This window comes from Gasterosteus aculeatus, chromosome 4 (assembly GCF_964276395.1).
Source record: "Gasterosteus aculeatus chromosome 4, fGasAcu3.hap1.1, whole genome shotgun sequence".
NCBI lineage: Eukaryota > Metazoa > Chordata > Actinopteri > Perciformes > Gasterosteidae > Gasterosteus > Gasterosteus aculeatus.
Window position 1 is genome coordinate 7,973,371 of NC_135691.1, and position 14,517 is coordinate 7,987,887.

Below are 14,517 nucleotides of genomic sequence, written 5' to 3' on the forward strand. Positions count from 1 at the left end.
GTGGAAACTATTAGACGATCACAGGGGATGACGGGACAAGGCAGGAAGTGAAGTTACCCGGGGACACGAGTGGCAGAAAACTACAAAATATAACATGAAGTGAACCACACCGTGACACAAAATCGAGAATGTTTACTGTTCACATGGCAATTACAACAGTAGATCATCATCAATGTAAGCTTTCAGCTTCAGTGCTTCTTTTATTCATTATAAATAAAAACAAAACAATAGAAGCTATTAGATTTGTAGAAATCCTATTGATGTTTCACAGTGTTGATTACAGCCACTTTGATGGAGTAAATACAAATAAATGCTCACATTCGGAACAGCAACACAACGACAGAATCCCACTGTTTAAGGTTTCTGTGGCACTTTTCTACTTGGCTTTTTAAGAGACGTGGTAACACCTTCACACAATACTGTACTTTATATTACACATTTACACAGCACTGTTGACGTGGCAAATTTAACTATTAAATCCGGTACATTCAAAACGTAGAAAACGGTGGCATGAAGTGAAGTGATCGAGTACCAAATATCATAAATACAAAGTCAAAGAATACAAGCGGTTCAATTCTAAAAGACTCCTCAGTGTCGGGCAGCTTCAGCCACAATGAGATGCGTAAAAGTGCAAATAAGAAAGAAGTGCTCGATTTTTCTTGGGTCAACAGATGATTATTTAGAAGGATTGTTGTCTGTCATTGTAAATAAGACAGAGACAACCCACGTTGTGGTGACATGACTGATAACACAAAACACCAGCACTTTATACTGTGGTGGTCTTGAATCAAGTTTAAGGCAATATTATATGGCAACATTTATTCATCCTGAGTCAAAAAGTCTTCCCACCGATAAGATAAATACATGTAGGTAGAATGCAACACATTTATCTTTCAGCGGAAGAACTTTTGCGTCAAGATGAATAATCTGCAAAGAAAGTGCATAAATTAGCATAAAATAGAAACTGTCTTCTTGTTGTTTCCCACTATTTTCTGTTTCTGCATCATAAGCTTAACATTGCTGACATATGCAGCATTTAAGAAAAAAAAAAGCGCTTATATTTCTATTGAACTGTTAATACCAAACACTTTTTCTGTAATACAAACTACGTCTTCTTTTTTTCTCAAATCAGACTTTATTCCCCCGGGGGAGCCTAATCATTGCAGATACTTAATGTTCTTCTCTTTCTAAAACGAGCCATCCGAATATACTCACATTTATTTAACAAAAAAAAAAAATGGGGATGAAAAGTGCAAGACTACAGGTAACAAAACACAACTTTCTCCTGTTGAAGAGTTGCACTTAAAAGGTGCTTCGCCGATGACGCACAATTTGGTGTAAAAAATATGACATGCTACTTTGTGTGTTGTGATGAAGTGTCAGTGACGAGTCTCCAGCTCGGTAACATTAGCACAAGTAGATTCCTGATTAGCTTCACGAAGAAGAAATAAACAACTGGGACTCTCAAAGACACAAAACCAAAGAATTCAAAGTGACAAAACTGCTCAAACTATCAAACCATAGAAAAAGACTCAAATAAAAATGAAAAAAAACTGAAGACACCTTGAGATTAAAATTGTAGGTATAAAAATGGCAAAAGAGCCACAAACTATTCAGAGGGACTGAACGCTTAAACGTCATCTGGAATGTTTTCTTCACTCCGTAAAGTGACAGGTCACGGTCGGCGTTTTGGGGTATTCTGCTGTACAGCTACACGTCCTGCTTTCTGTCTCCAGTTCCCGCCGTCCCTTCAATCCGACTGGCCCTTCAGGTACGGCTCGTCCTGCGACAGATGCCCGTCGAAGGCGTCCATGTAGAGGCTGCTGGTGCTGCTGCCGCTGCTGCCCAGGAACGTGCCCACCGCGCGGCCCTGGCGGGCGTGACCCACGGCGTCGCTGAACACCTTGTTGATCTGCTCCTCCGACGGCATCCACCAGTCCGGGTTGGAGGCACAGTGCATCCGGATGAACTCTGGGGGAGGGAAAAAAAGAAGAAAAAAAATGTGAAGAATCTTCAAATCAAACCGAGATCAAAAATGGCAACGCAAACTTTGATCAGTATACTAGTGTACCCGACGGGGGGGGCTTTTTGTTTTTTTATTTGTGATGATAAAACATCCCTGTCTTATTACTATCCACTTAACTGGAGGTGACATTTGCATGAAAAAGGTAATAATGCTGACTGATTTTTCACAGATTTCGTGCAAACAACTGTTCTGCCCTTCGAAGTGTTAGAACATATATTTTCATAATATTTGAAATGACAGTGTGACATTGTGTAACCGATAGAGAAGCCGAGCGCCTTTTCTTGAATTAGACCTCATAGTAAGTTTCAGCTTATTATTTAAGCTGTCTGGCCCTCGTCGCTCTGCTCTCACACGGTTGTTTTAGGTCGCGGCCTGCAGCAACTTTCAGAGGAAAAAGCTTCAGAAACCGACGAGCACCGAGCAGCAGACGCACACAGTTATCTGGGGAACAGAGACGAGCATTTAGAAGCTAGAGAGCCAGACGTTTCCCTCAGGATGCAGTGGAGCCAAAAACGGAGTTAAAAGAAGAGTGACTGTTAAAGTAAGTTATCAGGTGCACACACGCAAACACAACTATGAACAAATTAAATGTGTATCTGCTTAATATATCAACTAAAAAAGTGATGACATCCAAATGTTCACAACTTGTTTCTGCTGCCTCCAGGTAGTTGGAGGGTTAAAATAATACATTGTGAGGCAGTTTATAGTGGAAATGAGCAGAATCCGATTGGTAATATGTTGAACATTTCTCTCCTATCTAATAAACAGACTAAGGAATATTCACATTAACCACAATACATAATATTTGGTTCACTTCTGCTTGTCATGTGAACATGAATACGAAGCTCTCCTGCTGCTTTTCAAATCTGAAACATGGCCTGTAAAAGATTCAGTGCTCCAAAAGGAGGCACTAGATGAATTAAACAACGCTGACATTTTCACAAGTAGACATTTCGCCAGAGCTTCTGGCTGCAGGAGAACCGCAGGAGCTCCACTAGTGTTTCAGTTCCCAGCGTTTCAATAACGATGCATCACTTTAATTTGGGCTGACCGAAGCGCGATGCAAACGGCGATGACTCGACAGACGTCTTCTCTCTCTTCTCTCGTACCTCTGAGGCAGCTGACTTTGACGGGGTTCAGCGGTCGTCTCTCCAGGCCGGGATCTCCCGAGTGGACCGAGCGCTTCCTTTTTCCCAAACCGCAGGAGAACTTCAGCTCGTCCGTAGTGAAGATGAAGCGGATCAGGTAGCGCAGCAACCGCCGGCCATCTTTCTTGGAGGAGTTGACGGCCTCGTCCCACTGCTTGTTGGAAATGAAGAGAGGATAGTTCTCCAGCAGCTGTTTGCTGCCCTGCAGGGGAGCATTGGAATCAACAATTATTATTATTATTATTATTATTATTGTACTTCTTTTAGGGTGTACAGCTGCATCTAGTGCCAATTTAACTGATATGCCGGCACGTCCTGTTTTCAGACCAACAAATGCAAATGTCTTTATATTCTTTATAATCTTAAAAACACAGATTTATTTCATTAAAAGCACAGACCTCAAAGACAGTTTGCCGTTCTTCTTCCTGCGCGGACAGAGTTGTAAAAATACATTTATTACAAAACGTTCACACAACTTAAAAAAAGCACAATTAACACAATGACAGTTAGTTATTTTGGATGGATGAGATGTGATGCTTTCACACGCTGCTGATCACACATCCTTTCAAAGCTGTAAATAATGCACAGCAGCGCGAGTCCTCACCTCGGTGAGCTGCTCCTCCGGCATCGGCTGGACCAGCTGGTTGTGGAACTCCAGAACAGTCTTGAAGTAGTCGAGGACATTTTGACAGGGAGCTGACCGGAAATAAAAACACACAACCCATCTGGTTAATTTAACAACAATGATCCAGCAAAGGGGAGATATAATTAGATATTTTAGTGAAAAGTAGGTCGAGGGGACACCAGGGTGCGCAGAATGCTTTTGGGAGAGCGGGAAAATGAACAAAAATAGATGCTAATAAAACTGATGTATTTAGAGAGGTGGAACATTTGGCTTTCTGAAAGGGATCACACACAAACACTTATTTATCGAGCTCTAATGTTGATGCGAACACAAAGACGTGATTCCGAAGTGGTTGATGCATCAGTGTGAATAAAAGTAAATTAATATATTTCCGTATAAAAAAATATGACCAATGAAGAAAGAGCTTCAATTAATTGTTAGAAATGAAATAATTGATTAATTAATCAATAGTCACAAAATCAGCAATTTCTTAAAAACTGCAGCCTTGAAAGTGGTGTGGCTCTGCGTTTGAATGTTGATCCACCATCTAGGCCAAAACATCTGAAATAAACTATGATGCATGATTATCCTTATTATTATACAAAAAAACAGGGTTTTAGAGTAAGATGACAAATACTTGCAACGTGCATCCTTGTTTTCTTATTAATCATTCATGATGTTTGCTCCATGAATGTTCCAAAATAGAAACTGATGCTTCCTTTTTCAATATTCATAGATTACCCAGTCAAGTTTCAAGTCTCCAGCCCTGAATGAAACCATCTGGGACTCTTTTAACACTGTGCTGTATTACTTACACATACAAGTAAGTAAAAATAAGGTACAATGCTCCCGTATCACACACTCTGCCCCGACATTAACACATATCAGAAGAACAGAGTTGGACTTTCCTTAAATTTGTCCCTATTGTGTATCACTCCTTCGACCCATCCCAAAGAATGGACTCAAACCCTGTGAAGCCTTATATGTCTTCCGCGTGCACCTGGGACATTCTCCAGCTTGTTGCGCAGCTCCTCGTTCTCCTGCTGCAGAGACAGCACCTCCTGCTCCAACTCCAGGCAGCGTGGGCAGCAGCTCTCCTCTTCCTCCTCCTCCTCCTCATCCTCCTCGGGCAGCGTGGACGACGGGTGGCCGTAGGACTCTGACGGCGCCGGCGAGCCCCAGCCGGCCAGGTGGTGCCTCGGAGGAGACGCCCCCGAGCCGGGCTCTGCGGACGGAGACGGCTCATCGTCCGGGCCGCCGGCAGCCAGATGTCGCCGCTGCCGAGGCCCCGAGAGCAGGTAGTTCTGTAGGGAGTCCGTGAAGATGCGGAGAACGGCGGAGGTCTGTTGTTGGTTCAAATGGCTTTGTTTGGCCTCGTCTTCCGGGTCCGTGGTGGAGGAGCTCTCTGCAGGTTTGGACAGCGAGGAGCAGTGGAGCCCGTGCACCTCCCCCGGCCCGCCTTCCAGCTTGATGTTGGACGTGAGGGAAGAGGAAGAGGAGGAAGAGGAGGGCTCCAGGAGACGGCCGTTGTTGAGGAGGCTGAGGACTCGGCTGCACTGCTGAGCGAAGGCGTCCAGGATGAGGCGGTTCTCTACAGCGTGGAGGAGACACCAAGAGGTCAAAGACAGTCATCGCCTTTACGATCAATCGAGACCGTTGGGTTCACACGGATTATTCTGATAGTCACGGCTCATTTTTGATCTCGGAAACAGCAGTTTCAAAATAATCCCACCACTGTTCATTTGGCAGATGTTCTAAAACCTTTGACCACATCATTGCTGTAAAAAAAAACGTTCTACACTTCCAGTGAACAAAGTCATTCTGTTGATGAAGGCAAAAGCTCCATCATTCAGCCTCTGTGACCACACAATGATACACGAGCAGCATGTTACTGTTACATTTAGATGATGATAGTTTGTACTTCACAAACCGCAATGCCTATTTTGTACCGTTTTCAGATTTCTGCTTTGACATTCTTGATCATTTGACGTCTCGACATTGAAGACTTCTCAACAATTAAGTCAGAGGTTTGGAGGCTAAATGTGTCTTTTGTGGATCTACTGACAATACATCTGAAATAGGACCAGGGCTCTTAACTGAACATTACATTATATCTCGTCTAGCTGACTCTTTTATCCAAAGCGAGATATATCTTGATTATAGGGGTCAAGAGCCGAAGAAATCTAGAACTGGAAGGTTGTAAATTCAGCCGTGAAAAACATGTAGTGGTTTAACAACAAAAGAAAGAAGCGGTTCCTCCAAAGTCAAGTAGCATAATACTGATGAAACACAATGAAGTTTTCCACAGGAAGCTTACGGAAACAAAGCGAGGGATTCTGTGTTTAGTGTCTCTGGCTGCGCTTCTTTTATGCCTCCCTTTTCTCTCGTTTGAGGCCAATCCTTCCACATACAGTAGGCCCCTCTGCTCATAGAAATGTCAGCTTGATTATGCTAAATTATTCAGATGTCAATAAACTCTGAAGACACAGAATCTGCTGTGACCAAACCCAGCCGAGCAAAAGGAAATCAGCACGCAGCTATTGTCCAGAAAGCAGCCCTCAGCGTACAGTTTCCCCGGTAGTCTGGGCACGTCTGAGTGAGATGATCTCACACATACCTCCATGTAATGATTATGAGTCCAGTGTCCTCACACACACACACACATATAAATATACAGACAGACAAAATGAGTTCTAGGCTGCCACTGCTGCGTTGCAACTCGCTCAGACGGATCTATCAGCCCGGCGCAGATGTGTCGCATTTATTAATATGCGTGCCGTCTCTGTTTACCCGTCGAGATGTATCTGATATCATTTGCCTTCATCCTGCAAGCCCCCCCCCCCCCCCCCCCCCACCCCCTCCTACCCGCCACCCTACTCTCCTCTCTCACCAGTTCTGTGGATGTGCGAGCTGAGAGCCTCATCAAATTTCATTAAAACAACACGCTCGGCAGAGGCAAATTTATGAGTCCCATTTATTTTAATCACAACTCTTTGGGAACGGATTTTCAATGTAATTTGCGTTATTGTGTGCCAAAGCGGCCGCTCAGTCCAGAGGTCCGTCTCCCTTCTTGAGGAGGGTATCAAGTTTTTGTTATTTTCCTTTTCAGCCATGAGAGGGGTGTTAAGTTCCTGCCGTGATGCAGATTGAGAGCACTTTGATGTGGCATAATCAGTGAGAATGCACGGCTAGTTTAGCTGGGATTAGATTGAGCATGTGCGTAAAAATGAGCTGAGAACTGTTTTTGTGTGGTTATTTCATTTATCTGGATCTGGATGGTGTGTATGTAACAATGGGTCAGAAAGACTGAACTCTGGGCTTTAAACTAAGAGAGAATCTGTGAATCTGCTCACTCACATATTGAAGTGGGTTAAAGATGCTTAATTTTAGATCAAACAAATGATACTTCACGCGCACATTTCCCACAACAGCTGGACTTTAAAGAGGTTAACATCTGATTGGATAGATGTATACTGTATAATTTCAGAACTAGCAGGATTAGGTTCATTGCTTTCATCTGGGTTCCCGGGGACGCGCCCTCCACACGGGGAACACATTTCTTACCGCGGCTGCACAGCCCAGTAATGAACCGCAGCTGAGGAGAGAAATTAGCACAGAACAATGTGTTTCAACCAGAGGGCCCTTCTTGCACACTCACACATAGGACACACAAGTCAACACACACACACACACACACACAATTATCCAATGTCATTTTAGCACATGCACACAGGAGATTCAATCACAACCGCTCTCATTACAGCAGCAAATCAATCACTGCTGACAGGAAGAAAAAGAGGAAGAAATGGGGACAAAAACATCACGCTCAGTTGAACAAAGGAGATGCCCGCTTTTCATTTTTTTGTGTTCCATTCAAGTTGTTTGATTCGGTGGAGGCGTGTTTGCTGAGATGGGCATCAAAAACTAGATAAACACACACCAGCATCACAACACCGAAGGACGTGCAGCTCAGAAAAGTCTCCTCATCCCAAATACAAACGAATAAAAAGTAGCTTTAGAGATGGAGCGCACCTGCACACATGGAGCAGGAGTCACCGGCGTCACTCTGAGCAAGTTTGAAAACCCACCTGCGCTGATGCCGTAGGTGCAGTCCGGGGAGAACCGCGGCTCCGCTGCGCCGCTGCGCCGCTGCGGGGCACCGGGAGATGCCGCCGCCGCCGCCGCCGCCGAGGTGGATGTCGGGTCCCTGCTGCCGGGCCCCTTCTCACCTGGGAGACGATGCTGCTGACTGCTGCTGATGGCGAAGCTGCTTTGGTGGAGCTGATGCGGGCGCTGGTGGGGCTGGTGGTGCTGGTGGTCGTGGCGGCGGGGGGGCTGGAAACGATGCTGCTGCTCGGGATGGAAAGTGAAGTGATGTCCGTCGCCAAACAGCGGCACCCCGACCACGGCGGAGCTGTCAAAGCGCGACTTGCCCGCCGAGCGGCGGCTCTGGAGGGGCTTCAGGGTGCTGTACGGACCCCGCGGCTGCCGGCACATCTTCGGGGCGCACGGCCCCTCGTCGGCGGGCTGCGTCTCTCCCTCCATCCCGGGCCAGGTGTCACAGCGCGGCGGACGGAGCTCCGGGGTCGGTATCGCGGCGTGTTGGTTTTGACACGCCGGTCGGTGGGTGGGTGGGGGGGGGGTCGGATCCGTCACTGTGTCTGGCGCGGTCCCCCCCCCACACACACACACACCCTCCCCTCGTACACAGCAAGTGGAGGGTGGGCTCACTTATTGACAAGCCGCCGCTCCAATCCCCGGTCGGGAGCGCCGACACGGAGACCCCCCCCTGCCCCCCGGAGACAAACGCAGGCGGGACTTGTGCTCCTTTGTAGCCGCCATCCACACAGAGGACAACACGGCGCGATGGCATTTCTGTTTGGAAATGAAGAAAAAAAAAAGAAATCCTGCAAATGAAAAGGCAGAGGCCATTTTGCTACAGAGCTGCGAGCAGAAACAGACATGAATGCAAATGAAAGAAAAGACCATGTCTTCAAATTAGCAGATGATCACAATTTATTTCGGTTGCTTTTTCTAAATATTTAACTGTAGCTACATGTGTAACGATGCATCTGAATAAATTGCTAAAAAAGGGGGGATTATTTGACATCTTTTGGACTGAAATTCCTCAGAATATTGTATTCTTTTTTTTTTTTTTTTTTTTGAAGTAGTGAAAAGGCCAAACGCCATTCAGATGTGAATTGTCCTGTTCATGTTTGAAATCCTTTTGGCTCAGCAGCTGTTTGGTGGCCTGCAGGCCTAAAAGTTTGCAGCAACACGGGGGGGCGCCACACCAAAAGATTACAAAGGTGGCTATAGGTTCAGGGAATGATGTGAACAAAGTGTAATCTGTAATCATACCTTTTACGTCATGTTTGTAGGACGACAACGTGGCATCTGAATTTAATGTCAAAGTATTTTAATTATCTTGCATAGATCTTTCCGCTATGATATGCATTTGCGTGCACAGCTCGTGCGCTGCTCAACAGGCTTGGTTTGATTTGTTTATTTTGACTAAATCTCTTCTTTAAAAAATAAGTTAGATAAGATGCTTATGTTCACCTGCAGCACCTGCACGGACAAGTACTCTAAAAAAACACCCGATAAAGAAAAGGCTTGACAAGATCAATCTTAAAGATAAATGCTTTTAAAACAAGTAACAATTGTAGCAAAGAAATCCACAAACTGACCCAACGTCAGATTCAGAGCGAGATCTCTAATGTTTAAACTTTTAGTTACACCAGTCTGGACAGAGCAGGTTAAGGTGTTTATTTCTGTTGTGGTTCGTGTTTGTTACTCCATAGAAACCTCATTCAGTCCGAATGATCGTCACACAACCCGCAGGGGGATCTGCCCTCCCGCAACAAGCTCTCAAAGATCATTTCTGCATCTCGCTTGAGGCACCTTCATGGTAATCGACCCCGCTGCGACCACTACCGTCACGCGGACGCGCACGTACGGTTAATGGGAGCTACGTGCGCTCGTGCACAGCCGGAGTGACAAAAGCAGCGGGTCCCCGGTGAGGTGGGCGCACAACTTCTGCACCCACAGCGACGAAGCGTCCTCGGGAGCCCGCCGCGGTTCGTCCGGGTTCCCTGCAGAGAAGAAGCTTCCATCAAAAGGATTTTTGCCCGCAGTGCAACTTGGGAACTTTTGGCTGAGAAAAAGGGGGTTCGGGTGGTTGGAAAGATGACTGTGACATAAGTTTTCGTCTCTCGGACCGCCGCGCTTTCCTCCTCCTCTGATCCCGGAAAAGCGGCTCGACTCGGCGGCCCGCGGAGCCTGACGCGCCGTCAGCCGGGACGCGGCGGCACCGCGACCCGCGGGCGGCTCGCCGGGATGGCGCGCCTGCTGAACTGCCTGCTGCTGGGATACCTCACCTGGAACCTGCGGATCTCGGACGCGCAGGGGGAGTACTGCCACGGCTGGCTGGACGCTAATGGGAACTATCACGACGGCTTCCAGTGTCCCGAGGACTTTGACACCGCGGACGCCACCGTGTGCTGCGGAACCTGCTCGCTGCGCTACTGCTGCGCCGCCGCGGACGCGCGCCTGGACCAGGGCGGCTGCACCAACGACCGGGAGGTGGACGACGCGGAGTTCGCAGCGCGTAAGATTTTGTTTTGTTTTGGTGGCTCGGTGACTTTGGTTCGCGTCGGAGAACACTTCATCAAATGAGTTCACTTGTTTACAAACAGGAAAAATGCAACAACAACAAAACAATCAGTATCATTCCAGTCTTAAATAAAGTGGAAGGAGAATAAAGTAAACAAGAATAATACTATTGGGTAGGTGGGAGTTGTTTTATGAAGCGTTGCTTTCCACAGAGGTCAGCTGAAGCGCCCCAATGAGGACTAAATAATGTTTCAGTGTCCTGCCTCGGGACAAGTGTCCTGCTGTCTTATGAAAGGACAAGAAGTGCAATGCGATACTAAATGGTTGGTTCGTTCACTCAAACAAGACACCAACAAATATCTGTTCTTTGGAAAAACAAGATCATTTGTGTTCAACACAACGCGTTGAGGAAAACATGTTAGTGTGCTGCTGAATTGTGACATTTATACTTATTTAAACTTTTTTACATTTCCAGTCACTGTGTTTGACGGTTTTTATGTAATTCCAGCATTTATTGAGCAAAGTGTAGAGGTTTCTGGCACCGTTTGTACCTCAGCTCCTGTGGCTTCATTTGGCCTGAATTCAAATTTATATCTGTGCAAAATAAAACTGGGACTTTAACGAACTCAGTCACTCAACAAATGTTCTTCAGACTTATTCTTTGCAAACCTTTGAGCAGAAGTAAGCGCAACACTTGAAAAACATCATAAGCTGGATCAGAAGGCAGGAATGTTTTCACCGGCTTTTTGTGCTGCCAAACAAAAAATGTAATCTGACTTTGCAAACCAGATAATCACAACTTAAGACAGCAATAACCGATTTAACTTTGGGCCCCTTGAAGGCCTAAAAGTGTTACATTAACCCTCCTGTGCTGCAAAACCTTCAATAAAAGGTCACTTTAACCCTCAACGCGCTTGTTTTTCCTTCTAAAGTTTTCTTTAAAGTTCCCAAACCGATAAGCAACTTAACTGAATGAACTGTGTGCTCACAATTTCCTAATTTGTTCCTGTCAAAATAAATAAACATTATCTGATTTCCTCTCAAAGGCCTTCAGAGAGCGTAACCGGAGCCCTTTGTTTTCCAACAGGAATGTGACCGTTTTGTTTTGGTAATACTAATAAAGAGCTTTCAACGTATAACTTTATTAAATGATGTTAAGTGCCCCAATTTGAGTTTCCACAAACCGTGTAGGATATAAGTTGCAAGTCACCAACAAGGTTAAACTTGTCTAACTTCTTTAAAAACCCACTATAATTTAGTGGCAAGCATACAAGTGTTTTCAATGTATTTGAACAACTGGAACTCCTCCTGTGAGCATAAGTGGTGACTGCTGTTTAGAGGAAAATGTAGTAAAACCGCTGTAATCATATAAAACAGGTCATAAAACATTTACTAAGTGTTTTTATAGCACTTACATGTTACATAGTGGAGTTAAATGAATAATCATGTGTAATATCTTTGAGTTCCTTGGTCTCCAGGGAAACCGAAACGCACTATTTACTACGGTAAATGTTTTCCCCAAACGGATGCATATTAACAACCTGCAGCTTTGGTCACATGAAGCCGATTCCTCCCCATTGATCCCTCTTGCCTGTGCCCCCCCCCCCCCCCCCCCAGAGCCCATCTATGTGCCCTTCCTAATGGTGGGGAGCATCTTCGTCGCCTTCGTCGTGGTCGGCTCCCTGGTGGCCGTCTACTGCTGCACCTGCCTGCGGCCTAAGCAGCCGACCCAGCAGCCCATTCGCTTCTCTCTGCGCAGCTGCCAGGGCGAGACCATCCCCATGATCCTCACCTCCGCCCCCCCGAGCCTGCGCGCCCCGTCGCGTCAGTCCAGCACGGCCACCACCAGCTCCAGCTCGGCCGGAGGCGGCAGCTCCATGCGGAGGTTCTCCCTCGGAGGTCCGGGGGGGCAGCAGCAGCAGCAGCATGGCTGCCTGGTGTCCGCCGCCGCCGTGTCCTCGTCGGCGTCCAGCCCGACGCAAACCCCTCAGACACTGCCTCCGCCCCCCCCTCCCTACACATCCCCACCGGCGGCCATGTCGGGGGGCATGCATCACCAGCTGCCCTCCACCCACACCCAGCTGCAGCTCCACCAGCCCCCCCAGAGCTTCCTCCTGCCACAGCAGTACTTCTTCCCCCTGCAGCCGGACGCCTTCTCGGCGGCCAAGGGCTTCGCCGACTTCGGACAGAGCTGACACGGCCCCCGGCAGGGATTACAAGATCCGTTGGTTTGGTTTTTTTAGCTGGTTGGATGGGTAAGGGTGGTTGATGCTGCAACATGGCAGCTGGTGTCCGGGTAGAAGGACGTGGCCGTCTGAACGGACACAGAGCGCGGCGGGAGGACGAGGGACAAAATACGGCAAAGCTCCACAGCCTGAGGCCTCAACCCCCCCCCCCCCCCCCACCTCACAGGACACTTCAGTTCAACAGAGGCAGCAACTGTGTATCTTTTGCACTCTTGTCTTAAATTGTAAACAGCCCTCGCATTGTATTTTTATTAAAGTTGTCTTTCAAGACGGCGGCTCACGAGAGACTAATCCAACTTTCCTCTGAAAACTGAAATACTTTTAAAGGCACCAACGCCGTCAGATCGGAGCAACATTACAAATGGACGTTGGAAACCAGGGAAATTTTGTGGGTTTTTAGGACAATCGCAAGTACCTCTGAAAGAGGGGTGGATCTGATTTACAAAGGGCAGGAGATTGTGGACTTTTTATAAAATGTTGTGCATGCATGCATTGTACCCAGAGCAGGGTTTGTCGCAGCGAATAAAACGCCGTCTCTCTCTGTACCTTCTGCGCGCTAATGTGAGGTCTGCTGAACTCGATGCGTGTGCTCTGAGCGAAGCCTCGTCCTCGCTCAGACGAAACCGGAGCGGTCGGGCCTCCACAGCAGTTCGCTACCTGTCGCTCATTCCCGCGCCAGACTTCACAGCAGGAATGCAGCGATGAGATCCGTCATTGTTAGTGTTCAACGAGCATGGCGCGGTCACAGTGTTAAAAACAACTCGCCCCAGATATAGAGGTTTAGGTTGCACCGACAGGTATCGCAAAAAACCTCGACAAAGGCTCGCCTGTTCTCCAGTTATCGGAGTGTGAAATAGATTTGGCGTCTGGTGAAAGCTGCAAACGGTTCGACGGACGGTTCCGTCACAAGGTGCCGGTTCCGCTATCGACTTCCTCCCGGCTTCTTTGTTTCCAGGTTGAAGTCTATGGCGTTATATTTGTGCCACAATCCTGAGCGCGTAATTGTAAATTTTGAGCACAGAGAACTATGTTGTAGCAAAGAAAAACATCCCGTGCGCGCAGTTTACTGAGGTGCCCTCGCCACAAACTGGTTTTCTGCGCGCAGGCAGTCGTTGCTGCGCTCTCTCTCTCCACCTCTTCACGCTGCGCTCGCTCGACGTTTCACTCACGCGCTCGCTCGACTTGCAGCAGCGTTACATTTGTGCCACAAAACCAACCAATCAGAGAACTAAAGAAGGTCCATTGTGATTGGCTGTTGGTCTCCAATCACAACGCTAGTAGAACTACCTACAGCATCGCGGAAGCTCAGCGAGTTGTTGAAGTTTGCAGCATTTGTGCTAAATGCTAACGGCCTGGATTAAAACATTTGGTGTTCTCATCATTTGCTTCGGTCATGTCTGATGGTGGCTAGCCGGACTTCTAATATCACTCGTTTTCATCTTCTTTAGGAAGCGTTGTGATTGGAGACCAACAGCCAATCGCAATTGACCTTCTTTAATTCTCTGATTGGTTGGTTTTGTGGCACAAATGTAACGCTGCTGCAAGTCGAGCGAGCGCGTGAGTGAAACGTCGAGCGAGCGCAGCGTGAAGAGGTGGAGAGAGAGAGCGCAGCAACGGCTGCCTGCGCGCAGAAAACCAGTTTGTGGCGAGGGCACCTCAGTAAACTGCGCGCACGGGATGTTTTTCTTTGCTACAACATAGTTCTCTGTGCTCAAAATTTACAATTACGCGCTCAGGATTGTGGCACAAATATAACGCCATAGAAGTCCTGATTATTGCTGCTCACACCGAAGGCTTTTATCAAAATCAAACCCTTTATTCGTGCAAAGCCTCTTAAAAAAAAAAATGTAATTTGAG

The 14,517-nt window shown here is 47.1% G+C and overlaps 2 protein-coding genes across 2 annotated transcripts; one reads left to right on the plus strand and one right to left on the minus strand.

Moving 5' to 3' along the window:
* Window positions 1-169: 169 nt before the first annotated feature.
* Window positions 170-8,625, minus strand: bend4 (BEN domain containing 4). Its single transcript, XM_040175031.2, has 6 exons — window positions 7,888-8,625; window positions 4,800-5,390; window positions 3,779-3,870; window positions 3,573-3,599; window positions 3,136-3,376; window positions 170-1,971 (listed from the first exon to the last, which is right to left on the minus strand). The coding sequence occupies exons 1-6, from the start codon at window positions 8,342-8,344 to the stop codon at window positions 1,751-1,753; spliced, it is 1,629 nt and encodes a 542-aa protein (XP_040030965.2). The 5' UTR covers window positions 8,345-8,625; the 3' UTR covers window positions 170-1,750.
* Window positions 8,614-13,205, plus strand: shisa3 (shisa family member 3). The gene is made up of 2 exons (XM_040175271.2): window positions 8,614-10,409; window positions 12,032-13,205. Exons 1-2 carry the CDS (start codon window positions 10,139-10,141, stop codon window positions 12,607-12,609), a joined length of 849 nt encoding a protein of 282 aa, XP_040031205.1. The 5' UTR covers window positions 8,614-10,138; the 3' UTR covers window positions 12,610-13,205.
* The last annotated feature ends 1,312 nt before the right edge of the window (window positions 13,206-14,517 follow it).

What these genes read in the sequence shown, in the direction of transcription:
- bend4 (XM_040175031.2), bottom strand. Translation starts at nt 8,344, where the DNA reads ATGGAGGGAGAGACGCAGCCCGCCGACGAGGGGCCGTGCGCCCCGAAG. An exon ending in CACCTACGGCATCAGCGCAG is followed by an intron (nt 5,391 to 7,887) that starts GTGGGTTTTCAA and finishes TCCACGCTGTAG; the next exon opens with AGAACCGCCTCATCCTGGAC. An exon ending in CGGAGGAGCAGCTCACCGAG is followed by an intron (nt 3,600 to 3,778) that starts GTGAGGACTCGC and finishes CTGTCCGCGCAG; the next exon opens with GAAGAAGAACGGCAAACTGT.
- shisa3 (XM_040175271.2), top strand. Translation starts at nt 10,139, where the DNA reads ATGGCGCGCCTGCTGAACTGCCTGCTGCTGGGATACCTCACCTGGAAC. An exon ending in CGACGCGGAGTTCGCAGCGC is followed by an intron (nt 10,410 to 12,031) that starts GTAAGATTTTGT and finishes CCCCCCCCCCAG; the next exon opens with AGCCCATCTATGTGCCCTTC.